At 37.0% G+C, this 27,192-nt stretch overlaps 1 protein-coding gene across 4 annotated transcripts in view; it reads left to right on the top strand.

Moving 5' to 3' along the window:
* Window positions 1-27,192, top strand: part of KANSL1L (KAT8 regulatory NSL complex subunit 1 like) — a 192,734-nt gene that overhangs the window by 132,724 nt on the left and 32,818 nt on the right. For all 4 annotated transcript variants that reach the window (XM_072617456.1, XM_072617454.1, XM_072617455.1 and 1 more), the window contains 6 exons: window positions 10,283-10,448; window positions 16,071-16,181; window positions 17,620-17,757; window positions 20,595-20,713; window positions 23,059-23,183; window positions 25,197-25,248. In XM_072617456.1, the coding sequence (XP_072473557.1) occupies window positions 10,283-10,448; window positions 16,071-16,181; window positions 17,620-17,757; window positions 20,595-20,713; window positions 23,059-23,183; window positions 25,197-25,248 (711 nt within the window). The remainder of the gene's footprint in view (window positions 1-10,282; window positions 10,449-16,070; window positions 16,182-17,619; window positions 17,758-20,594; window positions 20,714-23,058; window positions 23,184-25,196; window positions 25,249-27,192) is intronic.

Here is a 27,192-nt window from a genome sequence, read left to right as displayed (position 1 = left end):
CCCCACCTTCCTGTATTGTAAGATAGGTTTTCATACCAAAGTGAGTGTGCATTTTATTCCTTCCTTTAGTGGAATGTGATGAGAGTAAACTTCATGTTTTTCTCTCACCTCCCCTCTTTTTCCCCAAACTAAAAAAATCTTTTGCTTGCCTCTTTTATGAGAGATAATTTGCCCCATTCCATTTCTCCCTTTCTCCTCCCATATATTTCTCTCTCACTGCTTGATTTCATTTTTTTTTTTAAGATATGATCCCATCCTATTCAATTCACTCTGCGCACTCTGTCTCTATGAGTGTGTGTGTGTGCATGTATGTGTGTGTAATCCCACCAAGTACCCATATACTGAATAGTTTCAAGAGTTACTAATATTGTCTTTCCATGTAGGGATGTAAACAGTTCAACTTTAGTAAAGTCCCTTATGACTCCTTTTTGCTGTTTACCTTTTCATGGTTCTCTTCATTCTTGTGTTTGAAAGTCAAATTTTCTTTTTAGCTCTGGTCTTTTCATCAAGAAAGCTTGAAAGTCCTCTATTTCATTGAAAGACCAATTTTTCCCCTGAAGTATTATACTCAGTTTTGCTGGGTAGGTGATTCTTGGTTTTAGTCCTAGTTCCTTTGACTTCTGGAATATCCTATTCCATGCCCTTCGATCCCTTAATGTAGAGGCTGCTAGATCTTGTGTTATCCTGATTGTATTTCCACAGTACTTGAATTGTTTCTTTCTAGCTGCTTACAATATTTTCTCCTTGACGTGGGAATTCTGGAATTTGGCCACAATATTCCTAGGAGTTTCTCTTTTTGGATCTTTTTCAGGTGGTGATCGGTGGATTCTTTCAATATTTATTTTGCCCTCTGGTTCTAGAATCTCAGGGCAGTTTTCCTTGATAATTTCATGAAAGATGATGTCTAGGCTCTTTTTTTGATCATGGCTTTCAGGTAGGTCCATAATTTTTAAATTGTCTCTCCTGGATCTATTTTCCAGGTCAGTTGTTTTTCCAATGAGATATTTCACATTATCTTCCATTTTTTCATTCTTTTGGTTTTGTTTTGTGATTTCTTGGTTTCTCATAAAGTCATTAGCCTCCATCTGTTCCATTCTAATTTTGAAAGAACTATTTTCTTCAGTGAGCTTTTTTTTTTATTAATTTTTAACATTTATTTTCACACAATTTTGGGTTACAAATTTTCTCCCCTTTTATCCCCTCCCCCCCCAAACCCGAGCTTTCTAATTGCCCCTGTGACCTATCTGCTCTCTCCTCTATCCTCCCTCCCTGCTCTTGTCTCCATCTTCTCTTTTGTCCTGTAGGACCAGATAGCTTTCTTGACCCCTTAACCTGTATTTCTTGTTACCCAGTGGTTAGAATATTACATTTGGTCCTAACACTTTGAGTTCCAACCTCCTTAGCTCCCTCCCTCTCCACCCCTTCCCCTTGAAAGACAGGCAATTCAATATAGGCCATATCTGTTTAGTTTTGCAAATGATTTCCATACTAGTTGTGTTGTATAGGACTAACTATATTTCCCTCCATCCTATCCTGTCCCCCTTTACTTCTATTTTCTTATGGTCCTTTCCCTCCCCATGAGTGTCGACCTCGTATTGCATTCTCCTCCCCATGCCCTCCCCTCCATCCCCCCCCCACCCTGCTTGTGCCCCTGTCCCCCACTCTCCTGTATTATGAGATAGGTTTTCCTATCAAAATGAGTGTGCATTATATTCTTTCCTTTAGTGGAATGTGATGAGAGTAGACCTCATGTTTTTCTCTTGCCTCCCCTCTTTATCCCACCACTAATAAGTCTTTTGCTTGCCTCTTTTATGAGAGATAATTTGCCCCATATAACTTCTCCCTTTCTCCTCCCAATATTTCTCTCTCACTGCTTGATTTCATTTTTTTTTTTAATATATGATCCCATCCTCTTCAATTCACTCTGTGCACTCTGTCTCTATGTATGTGTGCCTGTGTGCATGTGTGTGTGTGTGTACTCCCACCCAGTGCCCAGATACTGAAATGTTTCAAGAGTTATAAATATTGTCTTTCCCTGTAGGAATGTAAACAGTTCAACTTTAGTAAGTCCCTTATGATTTCTCTTTGCTGTTCGCCTTTTCATGGTTCTCTTCATTCTTGTGTTAGAAAGTCAAATTTTCTTTCCAGCTCTGGTCTTTTCATCAGGAAAATTTGAAAGTCTTCTATTTCATTGAAAGACCATTTTTTCTCCTGAAGTATTATACTCAGTTTTGCTGGGTAGGTGATTCTTGGCTTCAGTCCTAGTTCCTTTGACTTCTGGAATATCCTATTCCATTCCCTTCTATCCCTCAATGTAGAGGGTGCCATATCTTGTGCTATCCTGATTGTATTTCCACAATACTTGAATTGTTTCTTTCTAGCTGCTTGCAATATTTTCTCCTTGACCTGGGAATTCTGGAGTTTGGCCACAATGCTCCTAGGAGTTTCTCTTTTTGGATCTCTTTCATGCGGTGTTCTGCGGATTCCTTGAATATTTATTTTGCCTTCTGGTTCTAGAATCTCAGGGCAGTTTTCCTTGATAATTTCATGGAGGATGATGTCTAGGCTCTTCTTTTGATCATGGTTTTCAGGTAGTCCCAGAATTTTTACATTGTCTCTCCTGATTCTATTTTCCAGGTCAGTTGTTTTTCCAATAAGATATTTCACATTATCTTCCATTTTTCGAATCTGTGCGGTATGTTCTGAGATATCTGTCTTTCTCGAAAAGTCCTTAGCGTCCATCCGTACCATTCCAGTTTTGAAAGATCTGTTTTCTTCAGTGAGCTTTTGAATCTCCTTTTCCCTTTGGCTAATTCTGCTTTTGAAAGCATTCTTCTCCTCATTGGCTTCTTGAACCTCTTTTGCCAATTGAGTTAGCCTATTTTTCGGGGTGTTATTTTCTTCAGCATTTTTTTGGGTCTCCTTTAGCAGGGAGCTGATCTGTTGTTCATACTTTGCTTGCAAGTCTTTTATTGCTCTTCCCAGTTTTTCCTCCACCTCTCTAACATAATTTTGAAAATTTTTTGAGCTCTTTATGACCTTTTCCCAGAACTGATCCCATTGAGTGGGCTGGGATGTAGAAGCACTGACTTCCGTGTCTTCCCCTGATGGTGAGCACCGCTCTTCCTCATCAGAAGGGAGGGGAGGAGAAACCTGCTCACCAAGAAAGTAACCCTCTCTAGTCTTGGTTTTTTTTTCCCTTTTGAGCTCTGAATATTCTCCTGACACCCACCTCGCCTCCTGATCCTCCCAGCCAGCACTTGGGGTCTGAGCCTCAAATGCTGCTTCCCAGCCTCAGGGCTTTGGGCGGGGGCAGGGCTGCTATTCAGTGTGAGATTATGTTCAGGTGCTCAGGTCGGGGCAGGGCCGCCTCACGGGCTCAGTTCCCTCACGGGGTTTATGTGGAGACCTTCAACAATGGATCCGGGCTCCTGCCTGCTTTGGGAGCCCTTGTCTGCTCCCGCCCCCCCTGTTGCATCCCGAGGGGGCCTGAGTTATGGGGGCACCCCACTCCCTTCTCGACCCACCAAAGAGACCCTCTCTCCGACCCCCGTCACCTGTGGGTGGAGGGACCCATGCGGCTGCTGGAGATCCCATCCCTGAAGTCTGCTCGGATCTTCTCCTCTCCGTGCTGGGGCCAGGGCAGGGCTGTGCTGGGCTCCGCGTCCCTAGCGCGACGTACCTTTTGCAAGAGGTTTGCAGGTCCCTCTGGAACAGAAATCTTATCCGCTCTGCTGCTATGTGGCTTCTCCTGCTCCCGAATTTATTGGCAGCTCTTTACTACAGATATTTCATGGGCTTTGGGTTCGGAGCTAGCGTATTTGTGTGTTTCTACTCCGCCATCTTGGCTCCGCCCCCTAAGAATAATATTTTTAAATTCATAAAATAAAATATATAGCATCACAAAGAAAATTAATTATATTGAAAAAAGTGAATGCAGCCCAGGTTAAGTATCTTGACTTTAGAGGAAGTGACTGTAAAATTATTGTGATTCTTTATAAATTGATATTAATTTAAATGTAAATAATTACTAAGTAATTTTAGCTGTGTTGTTCAGTGTTAATCTTTGAACAGAACCTTTTTTAAAAATGTAAACTTTCTTCATTTTTGTAAATTCATGACCATAAAAGGTTAAGTGAAGTGGCACAGGTCACACAGGAAACAAGATTTGAATCTCAGTCTTCCTTACTCCAAGTCTAGTGCTCTATCCATTGCACCATGCTGTCTCAATTGAAAAATAATGAGGAGGTGCTAATTCTGCTGTATCCTGTCCTAGTTAGACCTCATCAGAGTATTATGTTCTTGTTAGTATACCTCAGTTTAGGATGGGCATTAAAAAGCTTTAAAGGATTCAAAAAAGAGACATCAGTATTGTGAAAGCCCTTAATTTATGCCAAATGAGGATCAGTTCAAGAAACTAGAGTACAATTTTTAGGTTAGCCTGGAAAACAGAAGACTTAGGAGGAATATTTATGATAATTATCTTCAAGTGTTTAAAGGGCTGTCAGGCTGGCCCTTAAGAGGAGAACCAGGAGAAACAGATAGAAGTTGCCCCTCCCCTCCAAAAAAAAGGCACATTTAGGTTTGATTAAAATAAAAAATTCCTAATGATTAGAAGTGTCCAAAATGTGAATGGGCTGCCACAGGAGATACTGTATTCTCCATTTACAGAGGTCTTCAGGCAAATGTGGGTGGCCATTTATTGAGTATGTTATAGAGGGGATACTTTTTTCAGGTGTGGATCAGAGTAGGTGGCATATGATATTGCCTCTTAACTTTGAAATTCTGTGATACCTCAAGTTTCTGGAGCCTTGCAGTATATCATTTTTTTAGAAGTAATTAAGGATTTTTGAGATTTGGGAGGGATGAGAAGAAATGAAGGGTTATTGTTGAACATAAAAGCTCAGACGCTGTATACTTGCTTTTGTTAGGATTTTACCTGTTTGTCTTTTTAAACCTATTTACAACACTCAGCCAAGTTATGCATTCTCAGTACTTAAGAAATATTGTTTGTTGGTTAATAATACAATTGGGTTACTATATAGTCAATTCTGTAATGGATAACCTGTCTGTGTTTTCATTGTGATGAGGAGTGCTCAAAGTTTTTAAAAGGTTTTTTTCCCTAAAACCTACTGAAAGGCTTTATACCAAAGACAGATTTTCCATTAGTGGTAATGGACTGTCTAAAGTGTTTCCTAGAGTCAGAAAATTGTATTCAAAAAGTGATGGTCTAAAAAAACTAAAACAAAACATGAACTTTGTTTATATTCTGTTTATGGTACTCTTTCCCTCCCAAGAAGACCTAACATTCTTTCTTTGTTGATTTTAAATCTTATGCTTTGTGCTATGCCTCATGGAAGTATACCACCAAATGCAAAGAACAACTATGGGGTGAGTCAAAATTGTTAGTGTACCTATTAAAGAAGAATAGTATTAGGTCCTAAGCATAAATGTCTGTTCATGTCCTCCTGAATTGAGCTTTGGAAGTGGCAAATGGTACATAGCAACAAGCAGAACTTGACTTGGAGCACAGGAGCTTCCTAGCATCCCTGAGGATGAAAAATAACTTAGTTAAGGAACTAAGAGTTTATTTGGGTTTGGGGAAGAGTTCTGGACAATTCAAGATATTTGATAAGTCTAAATAAGATTAGTAATTGAACCTGTAATTTTTTTAGGAGACTCCCAGATGTGGAAACTCTATCTACCAATAATAGATTAATATCTGTTCCATTCCTTTGAAGTTTTAAAGAGATCTTAGACACTGAGGGCTTGAGTGACTTGCCCAGGGACACCCAGCCAGTAAGCATCAGAGGCAGTAATGAATCCTGGTCTTCCTTTCTATCTACTGTGCCATGCTACCACTCAAGGCTAAAAGTATTTCAAAATAAAAATTAAAAACATCATCAGAATATGATTTTATGAAAAAGAAAACAAAAACCAGCAACACTAGACTTGGTGTCAGATGACCTTGTTTAAGTCACTTAACCTTCTTTTGTGACTCAATTTTCTAATCTTTAAAAATGCTATAATCCTTGCAATGACTGTCTTGGGGAGTTATTGTGAAGAAGCTATTTTGTGACCATTAAAATGCTATTTAAAAGACAGCAGTCCTATATAATCAAATGAGATAATATATGTTAGATGGATGTATTTTGTAGATTATGTCCATGCTTTATAAGGTTTTAATTAAATATAAACAATTTAAAATTTAACATATAAAAGATACCTAATATACTAAGAAGAATGTGGTATCAGTGAAACTCTTGCTATGAACCAAAAACTTGGTGTTGAAAAACTTAGGGTTCTCAATAATATAATACATATTCATCTTTTGCTCTCCTGTTTTAATTTAAATACTGTTATGTACTTGAATGTGGTAAACTAGGCATCATTTCAGTGAAGAGATTGCCTGGCATTCTAATTTGAGGAAGAGAGAAACTTGAAAGCCATGCAGTACAGCAGAAGGAAAAGTACCTGAAGTTCCTCAGGCTCAATTATATCTCCTGCTCAGTGTTACTTAAACTCTGACTTGTTTAGTTTGTAGTGCACTTCTTCTGCCCTGACGTTTCCTGTCTACAGCTCTGCTCCCTATGCTAAGATTTTCCAAAGGGGTAAGGAAGTACTCCCCTTTTTCTTCTAGAAAGTGTTACTCTCATGATTCCCAGAAAAGATAGTAAGACTTTCAGTCATTTGTAGGATCATGAATTTGGATTTGAAAGGGACCTTGGAGATCCCATCACTTTTAGGTGATTCAAGGCTCAGAGTGGTAAACTAACTGACACAATGTCACCTAGGTATTAAGTAGCAGAGGTGATATTTGAAGTCAGGGTCCTTGATTGTAAATCTGATGAGTTTATGTAGTATCCTACAGTTAGTCAGTCAACATTTATTAAGTGCTTTCTATATATGCCAGGCACGCGCAAAGTGATGATGATACAAAAAAAGCTGCCCTTGCTCTCAAAAAAACTAACATTCTAGTAGGGGATGGAGGTAGTCAACATACACATAACGAGGAATATTCAAAATGGAAAGTAACAGTAGAAAGGTGGGCACTAGCAGCTGGGGGAACCAGGAAAGACTTCCTTAAAAAGTTGGCATTTTGGCTGAGTCTTGAAGGCAGCCAAATTTTTTTAAAATAAAATTTTTACATCACTAAAATTTCTTCCAGTATCCCTCTCCCTCTCCCCACCCAGAGAGCCATAAGAAAGAGGAAAATAGATTAATTCGTTGAAAAAATGTGGAAAGTTCTACACCTGTGAACATCCTTTTGCAAAAGAATGAGTTAGGGATGTCACCGTAAATCTCTTCTTTGGGGCCACATATGTTCTTGTAATTTTGTGACATTTACTTTGGATTGTTTTTGGCATTGTTGTAGTCATTGCATGTATTGCTTTTTTTTGGCTCTGCTTACTTTACTCTGCATCAGATCTTTCAAATCTTTTTATGCTTTCTGTAATCATATTAATCACTTATTACAGCACAGTAATATTCCATTTTATCTTCATGGAAAACAATTTACTTAGCTGTTCTGCAATCAACAGGCATCTGTTAATTAAAAAAGTAAAAACTTTGTTTTTAATTCTTTACTATCACCAAAAGTGCTGCTATAAGTATTTTTCTGTATGTAAGAGTTTTCTTCTTATTAGTGACCTCCTTGAGAGTATATGCCTCCTAGTGGAATCTCTGGCTCAAAGGCTTTGAACATTTTAGTCAATTTAGTTGAAGCCAAAGATTCCAAGTGGTGTAAGTGAGGAGGAAGAACATTCCAGATATTGGAGACAGGCAATCAGTGAGGGCGACTAGTGATGGCTTGTAGTAGAAGGAGAAACTGGAAGGTCTTTCTGGCTGGACTGCAAGTTAGGTTGTGAAGAGCTTTAAATACTAAGCAAGAATTCATATTTGATCCTAGAATTAAGTGGAAGCTTCTAGAGCTTATAGGAGAGAGACATAGTCTGAGCAATGCTTTAGGATAATTACTCTGCAGCGATTTGGAGGATAGAGTAAAGGGGGATGGGAAACTTGAGGCAGGGGAGACCAATTAGGAAGTTATTGCAGTGGTGCACATGAAAGGTGGTGAAGCCCTGAAGTGGGATGATGACTGGGCAATGTACTTGAAAGAGATTACTAAGGAAAAAACAGATTTAACCACAGATATTGGGAGTCAAGGAGTCAAGTAAGCACTTAGGTACTTGGAAGTTTGGTAGTGGTGCCCTTGTCACTAATAGAGGAATTCAGAAGACAAGTGGACTTGGGGGGAGGGGGAAATAGTGAGCTTTGTTTTGTTGAATTTGACATGCCTATGTGGCCTCCAGTTTGAAATGCCCAATAGGCAATTGGTGATGTTTGATTAGAACTTCCAAGAGGACTTCAGGATGGGTATCTAGATCTGAGAGACATCTTCATAGAGATGATACTTGGACTGCTGGAATCTGCTTAAATCATCAAGTGAGGGAGTATATAGAAAAAAGAGAAGAGAGCACAGGGTGGAGCCTTGGGAGACTGAGAAGTGCACTGACAGGTAGGAGCAGAACTAAGTGAAAAGAGTAATGAAAACCCAAGGAGGAGAGAACAGCCTGGAAAAGAAGGCAGTCAGGGGCATCAGAAGCTGCAGAGAGAGCAAGAAGACTCTTACTTCTTTTAGTCTGACTACTGAGCAGATCACTCAACCAAAATGGCTCTCTTCAAAGTTACTAATGATATCTTATTTCCAATGGCCTTTCTCAATCTTCATCTTTTTTAATCTCTCTAGCTTCTGGTACTGTCAATTACCTTCTTCTTGATGTTCTCTTTTTTCTCTACTTTTCATGACAATACTTTCTTGGTTGCCTTCCTACCTATCAGACCTCTCCTTGATATCCTCTGCCAGATTTTCTAGTTCATGACTGCTAATTGAAAGTATCCCATCTTGGGCCCTCCTCTCTCCCTATTGTTTCACATGGTGAGCTCATCAACTCCCATAAATTTAATGATCATCTTTTTGCTGATGATTTTCAAAGCTCCTTATCTAGCTCTAACCACTGTGCTGATATCCACTCTCATGTCTCCAACTGTCTATTGGACAACTCAATCTGGATGTGCCATAGGAATCTTAAATTCACTATGTCCAAAACTGAAGTCACTCTCTAGTCCCCAAATCCTTCCACCCACCTCCTATCCTTCTAGTCACCTAGGCTTGCAACCCAGGTATCATCCTCAACTTCTCACTTTCTCTTTCCCTCAAATCTAATCTGTTACTAAGACCTGTAGATTTTAATCTTTTTAATATCTCTTGTATATACTACCTTCTGGCCTCTGAAACTGCCATCCCCTTGGTATAGAACCTCATCACCTCATGCCTGGACTATTATAACTGTTATAATATTTGGACTATATAGCCTGCTGGTTAGTTTCCCTACCACAAGGGTCTCCCCATTCTAGTCCATCTTCCATTCAGCTGTCAAAGTAAACTTCCTAAAGCACAAGTCTGACCATGCCATTCTTCTCCAACCCCTCCCCACCAATAAACCCCAGGATCAAATAAAAAATCCCCTGTTTAGCATTCAAAGCTCTTCATAATGTGCTCTACCTTATGGCTTGCTTATTGTTCCTTGCATGATACTCCACTTCCTGACTGTATATTTTCACTGATTGGCCTCTCATGACTGGAATGTTCTCCCTCCTCATCTCTGCCTCTTTGATTCCTTGGCTTCTTTCAAGTCTCAAACCTTTTCAACCTATCTTAATCCTAGTGCCTTTCCTCCATTGATTCTTTCCATTTATCTTGGATATAGTTTATTTGTGTATAGTTGTTTGCATGTTGTCTCCCATATAAGATTATGAGTTCCTTGAGTCCAGGGCTTATCTTTTCTGTTTCCATGTATCCCCAGCTCTTAGCACATTGCCTAGCAAATAGAAGGCACTGAATAAAGGTTTATTGGCTGACTGGCTAAGAAATCCTTAGTAATAACCCTGAAGGAGAAATTTCTGTTGAATTAACTGGAGTGTTGGCAAATAGAAACAACCAGTAGGTGATAAATTTAGATAGAATGAACCTCAGAAAATTCACCAAGTTTTACTACCTTTTCTAGATTATTTGAAAATGGTTAGTCAGTCAGTAAACATTTATTAAGTACCTACTGTGTACCAAATACCATGCAAAGTGATTTCTTAAATAAACAGGACTCTATTGTTGTATGATAGTTACTGTCATTTGAAGTGTTCCTTATTCTACATGAGTTTTAGAAAGTAAAATTCTTATTTCAATTTATTCATTCATTTTATTTGATCTTTTTTCTCTTTGCAGGCTTTGCCTTCCAAAGAAACTTCATTTCATAATGCTACACCAGTGTCTTGCATGATATCAGCTTCAACCTGGAATAATTGTGATCACAATACAAAGTCTGAGATATTAAAACAACATGTACCAGAACTAGACTCTTCTTTCCATTCTGTTTTATCACTCCCATCAGGTAAACCTCCTCATAAAAAATTTCCAAATAGATAAGCAAAACTTTTCACTGTTGAAATTTGTTCATCCTAAATGTAATAGCTGTATAATTATTAAAGTTTTCTTCTTTTATCCTTGTTTACTAGTTATTGGAAACATACAATTGCTTAGAATTGGACAAATCTAATTCTTCAGCGACTAAGTTAATATTCCAGCTCTGCTTAATAAATTCATGAAATACATGTCAGAAACTGATTTCTTTTATTTTGGTGTAAAGACTATAACTTTTGACTTCCTTTTGAATTAGTTTAATCTTTAACACTTTATTGCTATCCGCAATACCAAAATATGTTTCTTAATGGTGGGAAAATGTGATTTTCTTCCTTACATTTTGGACTATTTTTTTTAGTAGGCTGAATTCTTAATGTAATATTATTCATAGATATACTTTTTCTAACCAAATAATATGAGTGGTCTGTATTTTGCCCTGAGTTTTTCCAAAGATAGAATAAGATGATCTCTGCCATCTGTTATGATAGATGACAATCTTGTGTTATCTTGGAGTTCTTTTTTTTAAATTAAATTATTTTATTTGTTTTCAGTGTTCGACAATCACTTCCCTATCTTAGATTTTTTTCTCCCTTCCCACTCCCTCCCTGAGATGGCATACAATCTTATAGAGGTTCTACGCATATATTCCTATTAAATATATGTTGCATAGAAGAAGTAAAATGAATGAGAGAAACCATAAAACAAAACAAAATAAAACATAATACAAAAGAAAATGGTTTGTTTCTATCTGCGATCCAATTCCATAGTTCTTTCTCTGGACATGGAAGCCATTTTGCCTCAAGAGTCCATTGAAAATTTTTTAAGTCCATGCATTTCAAAGAAGTACTGAAGTACTTCTGAAGTACTACCAGAAAAATTCCTCACACACTGTGGTTGTTGCTGGGTACAAAGTTCTCCTGATTCTGCTCCTTTCACTCAGCATCAGTTCATATAAGTCTTTCTAGGCTTCTCTGAAGTCTTCCTGTTAATTGTTTCTCATAGCACAATAGTATTCCATTATATTCATATACCAACAACTTGTTCAGCCACTCGCCAATTGATGGGCATCCCTTTGATTTCCAGTTTTTGGCCACCACAAAGAGAGCTGCTATAAATATTTTTGTACATGTGGGACCCTTTCCCATTTCTATATCTCTTTGGGATAGAGTCCCAGAAACAATATTGCTGGGTCAAAGGGTATGTACATTTTTGTAGCCCTTTGAGCATAGTTTCAAATTGCTCTCCAGAATGGTTGGATCAACTCACAGCTCCACCAACAATGAATTAGTGTTCCAACTCTCCCACATCTTCTCCAACATTTATCATTATCTTGAAGTTCTTAAAAAAATTCTCTCAATCTTAATCTCTAACCTTTGATCTAATAAAGAAGAATGCTGAGTGACTATTGGATACCCCTTTGTTTTTACTTTCTGCTGCTCAGCACTTTCCATCCTGAACCACACTGGAAGTATTAGGAAAATGAAAACAAATCTTGGCCTTCCCTACCTACACTAGCCATTCCAAGCTCAGAAGTTGTATGACATAGTGGGTATAGTACTGGATCTGGAATCTAGAAACTAGGGTTTTGATCTTGCCTTACATGTGACCATGGTCAAACCAATTAATCTCTTCTAACCTCAGTTTCATTAGCTCTACAATGGGGATAATAATACTTATACTACCAATCTACTATACAGGATGGTTGTGAGGAAAGAACTTTGGAAACTTCAAAGTGCTATAGAATTGTTATTTGTAACTCAATAGTTTGATGAAACAATCACTATGAGTTATTTATTCTCTATATTAGGAACCTCAATGTTAATTTTATTTCTCATTTTAGACCATAGCTTATGACTCCTTGACCTGGGGGTCCAAACTTTCTTATTCTTCTCTTTCTCCATGGGAACCCTGAGATTTTTAGAGAAAGGCTTCATTGGCAACTACACTTTACCTTTACATTTCTCACCTTTAACTTCCTGTCTCCTGGAAAGGCTCTTTGCTAGACTTTAATCCAAGTGAACATCACTTTGGTTCTTAACATGTATTTATGTTTGTTCAGGTATCTCTCCTGGAAGATTTTCTCCCTGGTAGTCACTATGTCTGCCAGAAGGATTAACAAGGTACTAAGCCCTTTCACTTCTTGACATTCCTGAAGAAAATTCTGTCCTTAGGACTCACACTTAATTCATTTCCAGAGTAGTTTTTGACATTCGTAGCAACCAAAACACAGTCATCCCTTCAGTATTTCCCAGCCTTTTCTTTGGACCTCTGATGTGAGGAGTTCTTAGCATTTTTTGCCTAAAGAAAGGTGAAAGACATTAACCAACATCTCTTTGTGTCCTTTTATCATAAATTTTCTGGCCCAATTAGTATCAAAAGTATCTTCTCACTTGGCTAGTAAATTGTATTTTCTTCTTTGATGAGGTTGGATTTACACATGACATCCATTTAGCAATGAGTTAAACCATAATTATAGCTCTTAGGAACTTTCTATTCAAAATCTGCAGGTCAGCCAGCTGGTTCTTCTCTCACATTTTCATAAAGCCCTGTTGTTTGGACCTAGCCTCCTGTTGAGGATGTCAAGAAAGTCTTATTCAATGGTTATTTTTAGTTTGACCTTCCTTTCAACCTTCCTGTTGTCTTTCCTATTGAATAAGCAGACAGATTATTTCAGCCTATCTTTGATGAAATCCCACTTACTTACAAATAAACTTCTGTCTAAAGATATGCGGTCCTTAATAGCCTGAGCAAATTTCTTCCCTACTTTCCTCTTGGGATCACATTTTTAGGTCCCTTTTAACAACTAATAAGGTCATTTTTAGGTTTTCTGTGACCATAAACAAGGACTACTCTTGGTTGAAGAGGTATGTAGCCTACAGGCACAAAAAACTTATGAATTCTAGGGGTTAGTGTAAGAACACCACCTCTCAAACTGACTACCAGTGAGGATACTTCTTCAGAAAATAAGCTTATTGTTAAATATCTGGGCAATCAACAGTGCTTAATACTTAGTGAACATTTTCTGGGAGAATGTAATTCTAATTTTTATTTGATTACATTTGACACTGGAATTTAGGGTGTTTTGCCATGTAGGTTCTGGTGCTGAGATTAGGATCCAGGACCGCTCTAATTATTTTAGCCTGTCATTCTGAACAATAACCTCTTTAGTGGACATGTGTAACATGTATGTGTATGTACATACACATGCATGTATATGTACATGCATATATGTATGTATACATACACACGGTAGGCCAGCTAGGTGGTACTGGAGAAGTAATGCTCGACCTGGAATCAGAAAGATTTCTCTTCCTGAGTTCAAATCTGGCCTCAGATACTATCTGTATGACTCTGGAAAAGTCACTTAATCCTGTTTATCTCAGTTTCCTCATCTGTAAAATAATCTGCAGAAGAAAATGACAAACCACTCCCTTATCTTTGACAAGAAAAGCTCAAATGTGTTTACGAAGAGTTGTATATGAATGAAATGACTGAATATACATACACATACATGTGTAGGCTTGTTTATTCCATACCATAAAACACATTTTGGTGGGTTTGGACTGAGTATCCTGTAAATATTCAGGATAAAGTTTCCTTTGTCAGAAAGGACCCACTCTCATTTCTCTCTCTTCATCTAGTCAACTTCAAATTCTGTCTTTGAAAATCATTCTTATAAGGTTAGAATTACACCTATGTCATCTTTTCCTTCCCATTAACTTCATACCCTTTTTCCCAAACCAAGCACTCTGTCTGACAGATTCCTTCACTGGCTCTCTCCTGAATTTTGTTGTTATAATTTAGGTTATAACTAATTTTTCAAAGCACTATTTCTTAAGTACCATCTTAATAAATGAATATACATGTGTGTAACACCAATCATAGCAACACACCTGAGAACTGCTGCTGTGAATAATTTTAAGGGTCTAATTGCATAGTATAATGAACTCTGTTCAGCAATAAACAAAACACTGTTCAATAAAGTAAAGCATAATATTGATGGCAACATCCTTAAGCAAAACATATCTAAGGCATATATGTATCTCATAACACTCAGTATGTCATGTGGCCTATAGCATATATATCATTGCATTTCCAAAGTCAGGGGGTCCCAGGCTAGGATCTTAACTAGCATGATGTATCCTTAAAGAGTAACAGAAAATACCACACCATCCACCCCTAGGTCATTGTAAGAACAATCTCCTTAATCAATACACAGTGTCCAAGTGAAGTCCTCTCTCATCTTGACTCAGTCTGACTTCCAAATCCCATGGCTCATCCTCTGTGGACCAACTGCTCCCAGCTCTTGCCTGGGTTCACACACAGGCAACTCTTTGTTCCTACTCCTTGTCTCAGCTGATGGGGACTCTTCCACTCCAAACTCTTCCTGTTTCTACCTGACAGCAGGCTCCAGTGGCTCCCTCATACAGCTTCTGTTACTAGGAAAACAAAGCTTAATAGGGCTATAACAATATTTATACACATTACCAGCACCATCATCTCAATTCACTTTAACAGCTCTTAAATGGAGATTAAGCTAAGCCTCCTTCCCATAGACTAACTCAATTCACTCATAAAAATCAACAGGGCTTCTATCTGAGCAATTAACACAGATCAACAGACGGGACTTCTGTCTGAGAAATTAACACAGACCAACAGACAGGACTTCTGTCTGAGAAATTAACACAAATCAACAGAAGGAGTGCTGACATCACAAACATTCTTTCTGTTAGGTCTCTCCCCAAGCAAGTTCCCCTAGCCTGTTCAAACTCGCTTCTTTCTGGAAGCTCACCCTTCTCCCTCTCTCAGCTCTTCTTTTCTCTCTACTCTCTCCTCTCCCTCTAAGCAATACAACATACATACATATATATGTGTGTATATATATATATATATATATATATATATATATATATATACACACACACATATATACATGTATATGTATGTTTATATATATATGTATATACTGTTTCCACTCACCAAACACTCTTAATTCAATCAAAGATACTTGATTCAATCAAATGCTCTTGATTCAATCAAAGGCAAGACTCAATCAAAGGCACTTGATTGGCTAAAACTCAATCCAGAAAAACAGCAAAAAATCGTACTTTGCTTGTTAAAATGTATTCATTTTTCAAAAGGTACATCTCAAAGCTAGATTAATTATCTTTGTAAATAAATGCTTTTTCATTATTTTACGTTTGCCTTCTTAGTAGGGTAAAATGACTTCACATGCAGAATATGTTTCATTTCCTAATTAGCTCCTTTCTAATTGGTAGGAGACAGGTACAAAGTACTTTTTTATATAATAAAGCATTGCCTTTTTTTGTTCATCTTTAAGAGACAGAATATGTCACTCTAGGCATTTAACTTTTATAAAAACAAGTACTAAATAGTCTTACCATAGTATTAATATAAGTGAATTGCAACATCAATCATTTCAATAATATTACAATATTTTAGAAATTTCAATAAAACTTCATTGATTTAAACTGCAAAACATGGTGGGTAATGAGCTTTCATTCTGTCTTGTTTGCTATTATTTTAATTTTTATTGATGGAGTACATTTTTGCTTTCTTTTTCATTTTTCAGATGTTCCACTCCATTTACATTTTGAAACACTGTTAAAAAAGAGTGAAATTAAAGGAGACCCAGCTGAAAGCACATTGTTGGAAGATGAATGTATCTTATCTCCTTCAACTGGTATGTCCTATGTGAAAATCTTAGAGGTATTTTTGACTTAAGTCTATCCTGATAATTTCTACTTTGTAAGCATGTATCATTTGAAGCAAGAATGACAGTTTTAAGTTTTTTCTTAATTTTACAGACCACAGTTAATGAACTTTAGGTTATATTTCTGTGAAATATTTCTGTACATACTTGAACTTACTATTTGTTGTAAAGGACTAAAATTGAAGCAGTACAACTGAATTTAGTCTGAGTGTTATTGGTATCCTATGATATGACATGTAAGTAATAGGGAAACTAACAGATATTACTTAGGAATAATTTAATTATTTTAATTAATTTAATATTAACAAATTAATATTTATGTTATATATTATGTTATATATCTGTTATATATAAATATACAATATTAATATAATGTTAATAAAATTAATAATTTAACTTCTGTATAATTGTAGTTGTAAGGAGAAAATAATGGAAATGAAAGTGTAAAGAATTTGCTTATTCTGATTAATTATTTTTTTCTGTTGGTCACAATTTCCCTGTAAAATTTTCAGCTTTCAGCAGATTTTTACTTTGCTGTTGATTATTTTAATTTTAACAGTTTGACATTGGCAGACTTTTAAAAAAGATTGTCACATTCAGTATTCTGGATATATTGCTGATAGCATTTTTAGGAACTGAGAAACAAAAATTTTGCCTATGGAAATCTTTGCCAATGCATATTTCTTTGTGAGCAAGAAAGACTGAAATTTTTCTTTTTTGGAGCCAATCAAGATTAACCTGCAAAGTATTTGAAATGAGAAAGGTGTTACCTATGAGCAAAATGGAAATGTAGATGCAAATTTGGCTGAGTGGTGGGTGTGGCTAGGGAAGGAATCTTCACAACTCTGAACTTTGCAGCAGGCTTGAAAAATCTGAGATTTGAATTAGTTGATGCAACACAGATAGAGGACTAATAGCTCCTAGTGTAGGGAAGGAACTGAATTTAATGTCACGCAAAGGAAACTGGGCTGTTTGCATTCTTGGATTCTGTGCTCCAGCTGACCAGTCCCTGTCAGGAGGACAAACTCTTTGCATTGCTTTTCCATCTTGTTAGGAATTGTAGGCTAGATCTATTTCCCTGACAGTCATGAAAATATAATGGTGAACTGAGGTGGCATTTTTGGTGAGGGAGTGGGTGGAAGGCTACGAGAAGTCCTAGTAGAGGTGGACATTGCTAATATACACATCCTCTCCATCTCAATACACTGGATGGATGTAGGCATGAGTTTCCAGATTTTGTAGTTTTTGTCCTCTATTGTGGTATTTAAAAGTTTGACTTTTTTGAGCTAGTATATACAAGATATTTTTCAATTAAAGATTTTAATTAAACTCGTCATTTTCTGTTTATATTGATTCATTACAAGATCCTACTTACTTTTTGTTTGTTTATGTATGTTTTCTTCTGTAGCACATGTTACACAGAGTACTACTCTTACCCCATGGAGAAGTGGATATTCCCCCGTATGCAAACCTCAGACCAGGTCAGAAACCTCAACACAGTTATTACAGGGAAGAAAGAAAAGGCACTTAAGTGAAACAGCAATAGGTAGGTTAAAGGAGTAAAAACCTGGAATATACAGCACCCCAACCCTTTGGCTTGTCATACAGAATAAAGGAGGCCAAGACATAGCAGTCTCTCATAACATGAAGAACAAAACTCTATAGTTAGCTCTCAATTCTTGGTGAGCAGAACATTGTCTTTATGGGTGTTTGGTGGCACCTTAGGGCTTCTTGTCATTGTTGTCCAGCTTGCTATGAGGATTGTAGCATTGGCAATAAGTAAATCTCAGACTGCTCCAGGGACTTTACTTTTAAATGCAAGTGAATGCTGAGGAAGTCTTATTTATTACAGACTTCTCTGAGATGTCCTAAAAGTTAATAAAAATCACTTAGAATTGGTAGCCCCAAAATACAAATTATTTTCTTTCTTAATGGTCGTTGTAACTTCCTGGTCCTACCTGTAGCCCAGATAGCCCTGTGGTTTCTAAGAACTCTAGGAGGTGCAGGGTGAGAGTGATGGGAAGGGGTAGCCTAACCTGCTGTTTACCCACTGACTGTGTTTCAGTCAATTAACAAGCATTTATTAAGAGCCTACTGTGTTCCTGGCACTATACTAGATGATAGAGATGCAAAGGCAAAAATGATGTAGTCTCTGCATTTAGGAGCTTAAATTCTGTCAGAATATAATTCAATGTTAGACCAATCTTAAATCAACCAGCTTTTTGGTATACTTCCCGATTCTATGAAAACTATTTGCATTTATAATACTAATACTTCAAAACTATAATGGATTCAAAATTTCACTGATTTGAATCCTCTGTAAAATGAACAGGAAAAGGAAATGGCAAACCACTCTATCTTTGCCAAGAAAAACCCTAATGGGGCCATGAAGAATTAGACACAATTAAAAGGACTGAACATCAACAAAGTTGGCTGACCATGTTGTCAAGAGCCTTCACGGACATAGTTAGGCTAGTTCTTGGATGATAGACGTACAGTTCTTTGCCAGGTCTGTACTCGAAGATTTCTCAGTTTGCTGACATAAGATGCATATGGTAGTTGTAGTTTTATTGTCTACTGTTATAAATTAAGATTTTCTGCCCTGTGGATGTTAAATTCAGGGAGAAAAGTCCATTAAAGGCATAAAAAAGGTAAATCTTCTGTTTCGTACTTGTAGGCATTGAGAATTTTTAATTTTTGCTCATATCTGGATAGAGTATCGAATGATACAATTAAACCTTGGTTCAGATTCTAATACTTTAGGATTTAAGGATTATTGCTGAGAAGCACCAAGAGACTATGAGTTGCCAAGGGTCAGAAAGCCCTTATGTGTTAGAGGTGGCATGTGAGCTCCAGACTCTCCTAACTCAAACGTCAGTGCTTGTACCCTATGGCATGCTGCTTCTCTCAAAATATGAGGGGCAGAGGAACTGCAGCCCTACATTGGTAGAAGAAGTATCCTACTATTTATTGCATGCCATCTTTAGGAGGAGGAAGAAGAAGGAGAGGGAGAAAATTTGAAATTCAGAATCTTATGGAAGTGAACATTGAAAATTAAAAGTTAACTAATTAAAAAAAAAGATGTGTCCTATTAGATAGTCCCCTATACAAATGAAATTAGAGGTCTGGTTAAACAAAATTAAGTCCTTACCAAGGCACTTAGTCTATTTATGTGCTTTGTCATTTGCGTGTTGACAAAGCAAGTAGTATAAGTAAAGTCTTTGGGAACTTTGGTAAGGACTTTGGAGATGGGGGTGGGATGGGGCAGGGAGCCTGGGCTGGACATGTGATTTCCTTAGTAATAATGCGATAATAAAACTTAATTTATTTTAAAGTGTTAAAGAACTTGACTAAATCGGACTGCAGATCAAGGTGAAATAACAGTAAATATTTCAAATAAACTTGTTCATGTAAAAAAATAATGTGAAAACTGAAGAACATTCTGAAAAAGCCATTTATTCCCATAACTTGTTTAATACTATAGGATCACAGAACAGAGATTAAAGAGACCTCAGAGATGATCCAAGCCTACCCTCTGGCTTCACAGATAATATGGTCATAAGTGCACAAGTTCACAAGTCATAAGTGCCTATTCTCCCCACGGCCCCACTTGCACATAAATCCCATGGAGCAGGCAGGCTAGTATTAATATCATTAATTTTAAAATGAGGAAATGAAATCTTAGGTCACTACTTGACCATAGTCACATGGGTAGCAGGATGCAGAGCTGGGCCTTGAATGTGTCTTTTAACATATTTGAACTGGCACTAGATGGGTCTGCTGCTTCTCTTATGCCATGTTCCTTTTTATACATTTTCTACACCTAGAGATCTCTCAAAGTTTGGTAACAGCTCTGAATGTGGTACTCCTGGACATGGGTTATATCACCAAGTTTCCATCTTCCAAATTAACCATTTGTGATTTCTTTAGCCATTAAGATGCTTTTTGTTAAAATTTGTAACTACTGGAATAATCTTAGTAACTAACGTTAATAAACTATAAAGGCTGATTTTTCATACTATGTTAAATCCAGGTTAATCTCAGGTATAAAATAAAATACAGTAATTTGCGGGTAATAAAATATTTCTGTGAAAGCAATTAGTCAGATCATAAGTATTAGCACTTTATAACATTGCTTATAAAACAGGATTTGTTTTTGGCTGTGACAGACATTTGGAAACAGAACAATTGTCTAATAGTCTCATCAGCTCTCTGCAGTCCATTTGTTCTCTTTTGAGAGTGGTATAAACAGGCTCATGCCTACTTGATAATTTGGAACAAATATATAGTGCTGATTTACTACTCTTCTTGAAATGTTAACTGTTTCAACTCCATTAATCGCTTTTTAATTTACTGCATTCTTGATGTTTCCTTCTCTGACAGGAGAAAGAAATAGATTTGAAGAATTTACTTTACAACGTACAGAATCAGGATCCCATAACAGTTTTACTTCAGTCACTAATATCAATGTGATATCTAGGTCAACCCAGAATTCATCACAAGTAGGTATTTTTTAGTTGATGACTAGAATTGCACTACAAAGACTCTTAAGAATAAACTCTTTTCTTTCTGAGGGCTCTTTTTGTTCATAGGAAAGCGTATTTTGCTAATCTGTAACAGCCCTCAGTTTTACTTACCACTAGTATGGATAGGGAGAAGGCACCATGCCATAGCCTATAAAGATACAGCCTCTGAGTTAGGTAAATCCCAGGTTCAAGGCTCACCTGCCATACATACTGGCTGTATGACCCTAGACAAGTTACTTTTCCTCTCATGCCCCAGGCAATTCTCCAAGACTATAAGTTATCAAACAGTTGCTGATCTCCCTAATTTCATTATAGCGATGAAACCACAGGTTCATATTTTTTAAAATGTGGGAGGAGGGAAGAGTGTTTGGGGTAGCTGATTTCATCCATTTTATTAAGACATGAATTTGGTGAAACCAAAAGGTCCTTTTTTCTGTGTGAAAAAAGCAGCTTGTTTTTCTCTGGCCATGTCTTCCTCTTTTTCTGAGTTCTTTTTGTACTCAGAATTGGACTAAAAACTATGAAAGTATGTTCCCCTCCCTAAGTGCTACCTAGGCCCATCCTCATGTAACAACCACTGCTGGACAAAGGCTGGCTATAGACAAAGAAATGTGTGCAGAATTTTTTTTCAGGAGCAGAGGTGGTGCAGGCAGGAAGATAGGAGCCAAGGTCACATTTGTCTTGATGGCAGCAAAGTGAAGCTGGAAGGAGACTTTAGAAATGATCAAGGCCAACCTAACCCCCAGTTTTAAAAATACAAAAACTAGCCTAGTGAACCCAGAACATTACATAACAAACTCTGAAGATAATAATAATAATATGTTTTTACCAGATGCTTTTACAAAGCACTGTGTTTAAAACAACTTTGAGAGGGAAGTAGTACCCAGTAGTATTCCATTTTACAGACAATGAGCGTGAGGATCAGGGGGATGTAGTAACTTGCCTATGGTTGCACAGTCATGAAGGACAAAGGCAGTATGGGGTAGTACAAAAGAAGACCTGACTCCAGCTACAGCTTTGCCCTTTGTTCCTTCTATTGTCTTCATCTCCATGGGCCCAAGTTTCCTTACTATAAAATGAGGGATTTCCAAGAGCTTTATAGCTCAAAATATATGATATAGAAGTAGGAAATTTTGGAACAGGGCTTTGAACTCAGGGCTTCTGACTCTACAGTCAGTTAACGATTTTTTTTTAAAGACAAGCTTTTCTTCTTTTTACAGAGCTGTTGTATGATGTGCTAACTCAATCAATTAACATTTATTAAAAACCTACTGTGGGTCAGGTACTGTGCTAAGTGCTGGAAGAAATGAATTATTCCAAATAGAAAAAAGAATAAGGATTTTGATTTCTAGGTTAATATCAAATGGCAATGGTAGGACTTTCTTTTCTACTTGATGAAACATGGCAAGCTACGAAGTCCACCATCTCATTTAGTAGCATTTTTAATGTAGCAAAGGTACCATTATCTCTTTTCTTTGTTAATTCTTTTCCCGTTAAAATTTTTTAACCTACATGTTACTTATTTTTATTTTGCTTTTAATAAGCTAAAGTGTAATAAATTTGAAACATGGAAAACCTCCACACTAAACAATTATATTGCTCAGCCTGGACTATAAGACCAGTCACAATTTTAAAAAGAAAAATTTAAGGGAAGACTTAAGATGCTTTAGGTTTTTAAATGATATCTGCTCTGTTTCCTTATTCCTCTAGGTCAGGTGTTCTCAACCTTTTTTTTACATATCACGGACCCTTTTCACAGTCTGGCAAAACCTATGAACAAAACCCTGAACCCTCTCAGAACAATTTGTCAAAATATGTAACACAAAATACGAAAGAAACCAATAATATTGAAATACTGTTACCAGAATACTAAAACACACACACACACACACACACACACGCACGCACGCACGCACGCACGCACGCACGTGCACACACACATACACATGCACACACACATACCCCTTCAGGGATGCCAGGTTAAGAACTCCTGCTCTGGGCAGCTGCATTTAGATACAAGGGTTCTTTTGGCTTCCATTGAATGAGCTATGCAAAGAAAGTGGATGGGCATGCAAAGTGAGGCTTGGATTTTAATACACAGGACAATTTTAATGAATTATTTGATCCAAAAAAAAATAGCCTATGACTTTACATTCACAGTTTGTATTTAGGTTACTAACAGGATTTCAAAACTGGACTTTCCCAGCTCTTTCTGCTTCAAATTTTAGAGCCAGAGTGTAAAACCTCTTCATTGTAACTCACCTCACAGCATAGTTGACAGCATTCAACTATATATTGTTTTGTAAAATTATATTTTACAGAATTCTACAAGGCGACGATTAAGAAGTGAGAGTTCTTATGACATCGATAATATTGTGATTCCTATGTCACTAGTGGCCCCAGCCAAGTTGGAGAAGCTGCAATATAAAGAAATACTTACTCCAAGGTATATATATATATCTGTTAAAAAAATCATTTTTACAAAATATTGTTATATTTCAACAACTAAATAGTTATATTTCTTATAAAGTAGTGTTGCATTTCACTCTTGTGCTCCCCTTATAAATGAAAAATTGAGGGTCAACATACAGAAAAACTCAACCAAATTTAACCATTTTCATTGGTCTTAAAGTACCAATTCTTATGAAAATATTCAATTCTTATTAAAGGTCCTTACTTATCTCCAGCCTTATTTCTTTTATACCTACTCTATAAATTTTATCTTTAATCAGCAGATATTAGTTAGTTGACTTATGTATGCATGACTTACTGTATGTAGGCAGTGGTAGTGCTAGGGAAAGAATGGAAGGGATCTCATACTCCTATCTAATAACTTTGTAGTCTAACTAAAGAAACAAGGCATTAATACATATTTTAAACAATGATTACAAGAAAGCACATTTTCCATTGCTAGATTAGTGGTAGTGACAGTAAGATAAGTATTGCAGGTTCAGAGGATCTAGATACCAGTCTGGCTTAGGAAGGCTTTATTAAAGAGGAGGGGTTCAGCTTCCAAGAGGGTTTTAAGCAAGAAAGTCAAGTAGGATCTCTGTAGCTGGAGAGGAAGCAAGGAGAGACATTCCATGAACAGAGACACTGTGATAGAAATATATAGTTTAGGATACAATGAATAAACAACTGTCCTTGAAAAAGATGAGATTTGGTTGTGGACAGACATCCTTGAATGTAAGATAAGAATCTTATGTTCTTGGCAAGGTTTGGTATTTATAGGGGAAGTGCCATGGTAAAAGCAGCATGCAGAATGAATTAGAGGTGGTGAAGCTCAGGGCAAGCAGATCAAATCAGTCCATATACTGCAGTAGTAGTCCAAGCATAAGGGAAGGGTTGGAATTTATTTGTTCATTTGTTTTTGGTGCTTATGCCTACTGGGTCTTGGATAGGGTGAATGTTCTGGTATAAATGATGAATTCCTTGAAGGCAGTGACTGTGTCTTATCTCCCTCTTCCCACCCTTGCCCAGCACAGTGCTTTCCACATAACAAGTGCTTAATGAACATTGACTACTGCTTCACCTTGATTAACTTTGTGAAATAATAAAAGAAAATCAGCAATGTTTACAAAATGCTTAGAGATAGCTAGATAAAATATGTAAGTGGGAAATGAAATATTTTTGTTTATATTTTTAAAGAAGTGCTGACATAAATTGTGGTTCAGAATTATCTGTGAGTTCAAAAGTTAAGCTAGTCAGATTAGGGTTCATTCTGTTGGCAGAAATGAAGCCTCTACTTCTCTTCCCCAAACTTTCATTTGGAACTTCTATATCTTTCTTTAAAATCTCATTACTTTTAAAAGGAGATTTGATTATGGAAATAACAAGGGAAGCCACCTGTACTTTGTTATCTTTGCTTAAGTGCTCTGTTTAGCTTTTAAAGCTCTTCACAAGCTGGCCCTACCTGTCTTTTGAACATTATTGCATGTTCCTCCTCCTCCCATATTCTGGGATCTAGCCAGACTGGCTGCCTTTTTTTCTTCTGCACAAATGGCCCTTCATCTCCAGTCTCAGTAGCTTTACACTGGCTGTCCCCTCATGCCTGGAATGCATTCCCTCCTCACCTTTGCCTTGTTGAATCTCTCTTTCATGAAGATGTAGTTCAGTCATCTTTCAGTCATCGTTCAGGCACCTGAAGCCTTTCCAGATGCTCCTAAGTGCTAGTGCCTGCCTTCTTTGTATTGAGCTACCTTGTATCTGTCTCTGTTCTGCATGTACTTGTATAAGGACATGTTGTCTCTCCCTAGAGAAAGCACGAATTATTTCAGTTTTTGTCTTTGTGTTCCCAACACTTAGCCCAGTACCTGGCATGTAGTAGGTGCTTAATAAATGATTGTTGATTGATTTGTTAGAAGAATTAAGATTTCAATTTTGGTAGATTTGTTAGAAGAAATAAGATTTCAGTTTTGGTAAATGAATAATTTTTGAAACCAATTTATATCTTCAACAGCTGGAGGATTGTTGATCTTCAACCTTTGGAAGAATTTCATTTAGGTGAAGAAGTAAGTTGTCTTTTCATTGAAAGGAAAAATGCAAATTATAGTTAAACTATGAAAGTGAATTTGAAATTATAAAGACCTTGGGAGAGAGTCTGAGGGAGGGGACAGACTTTTAAACTAGCTGAGTTTGACTGTGAACTCTTTTAAATTGTTTTGGGTGCTAGCGTAAGCCACCGTTGTACCCAATTCCATTATCCTAGCAAATTCAAACCACATAATAAATATCTGTGTCATCTTTCTTTTTTTTTGTTGTTCTTTCTGAAAATGGGCTGATATTAAAGCACTTGTTTTTATCCAGGGATGTGATAGGCCAGTCACTTTAAGCTTTGCTTTGGTTGGTAGTTCTTAAATTAATAAATCACATGGAAAAACCATGTCTCCTTATTGAATAAAGAATGTGACAGAGCTTTGTTTTTTCTTAAATATCTCCATTCAACTTAAAACAGTTTGAATTCAGCAAGTTTTTCTAAAGGAGGTTTTCAGAGCTCAGGTATTTATATGAAAGCAGGGGAAAAAGTAGCAGCAAGTTAGCAAAAAAAAAAATTCTCCAGCAACCCAGATATTTTTCTTCTCCAGATGCTTTCTCACCTCTAGCATAATTTAAAACTGTAAAGGCCGAGGCCTCTCTCTCTTGGAGGTCACAAAAGTTCTTACAGCTCACACTTCACAGCTACCTTGTCAGCATCTAGGTTCGAGTGAGCGAGCTTCACATCCCACTGACTGTTTTCTTCTACTCTCCCTGTACCCAATGAAGCAACCAGGGCAATACTTAGAAGCAAAAATAAAATTCTTGGATTGTATTTACTTGAAAAATGAATCGAGATTCTGTTGCCCTTAAGTAAAATCATAGAAGGTTTGATGCAGACCTGTTTTGTAGGTTAATTTGCTGAATCATCAAGTTCTTTTGGCACTTCAGGAACTATACCCCCTCAGTGGGATACTAAGTGAACTTGCCTTATAATTAAATGCTCTCTACAGTGCAACTTCAGCACATTGACTCAACTTTGCTACCAAGTTATAACAGTAGTGAAGATGATGATGATGATGATGATGATGATGATAATGATAATGATAGCTACCATTTATATAATACCTACTGTGTCCCAGGCACTCTACTAAGTGTTTTGATCCTCAGAGAGAATAGATGCTCTTATTATACCCATCGTATAGTTGAGGAGACTGAGGCAAACAGAGTTTGAGTGACTTGTCCAAGGTCACACAGCTATTAAGTATCAGAGGTCAGATTTGAACTCAGATCTTCCTGACTCAGTGCTCAGTGCTTTATCCACTGTGCCACCAAGCTGCCTCAGAATGATGGAAGTTAGGACCTATCTAAAGTAAAGGTTCTGACTGTAGTAGCACTTGAGAGAGGCACTGCCCTATTCAATAAATTCCTGTTACCTCCAGAAACAAATAGAAAATCCTCTGCCCTTTAAAGACCTTCATGGTTGCAAATAATTAATTGTTCACATGTTGTCACCCTCTTTTTGTGAACTCTTTGACAGCAGAGACTGTTTTTGCCTTTTTTTGCAAGCTCAGCACTTAGCACTGTGCCTGACAGCATGTATTAAATGCCTGTTGACTTGACTTTCCCCAGACAATAAAATAAAATAGTGCTCTTTAAATATCTATAAAGTATCAATCCTTTAGGAGTAAACATTTGCCACACACACATCCACACACCTATATACACACTCCTTAGAATATGAGGTATATTCCAAATGCAGTAAAATTATGAAAATAAAGATGTGTCGCATCCTCTAACATCTTCAGTGGGTAAAAGCTCATTTTTTAAAAATACTTTGAAAGAAATCATTTTCTGGTGTTAGAGACCAGACAAACCTTTCTAAAAAGGTTTTAGGTGTTCTTTAGTTGTTTCTGACTTTATGTGACTCTATGATTAAGACATTCTTAAAGGAACAGGAAAGTAGATTATGTTCAGAATTA

This window comes from Notamacropus eugenii, chromosome 6 (genome assembly GCF_028372415.1).
Source record: "Notamacropus eugenii isolate mMacEug1 chromosome 6, mMacEug1.pri_v2, whole genome shotgun sequence".
NCBI lineage: Eukaryota > Metazoa > Chordata > Mammalia > Diprotodontia > Macropodidae > Notamacropus > Notamacropus eugenii.
This window is presented reverse-complemented; position numbering and strand designations above follow the sequence as displayed.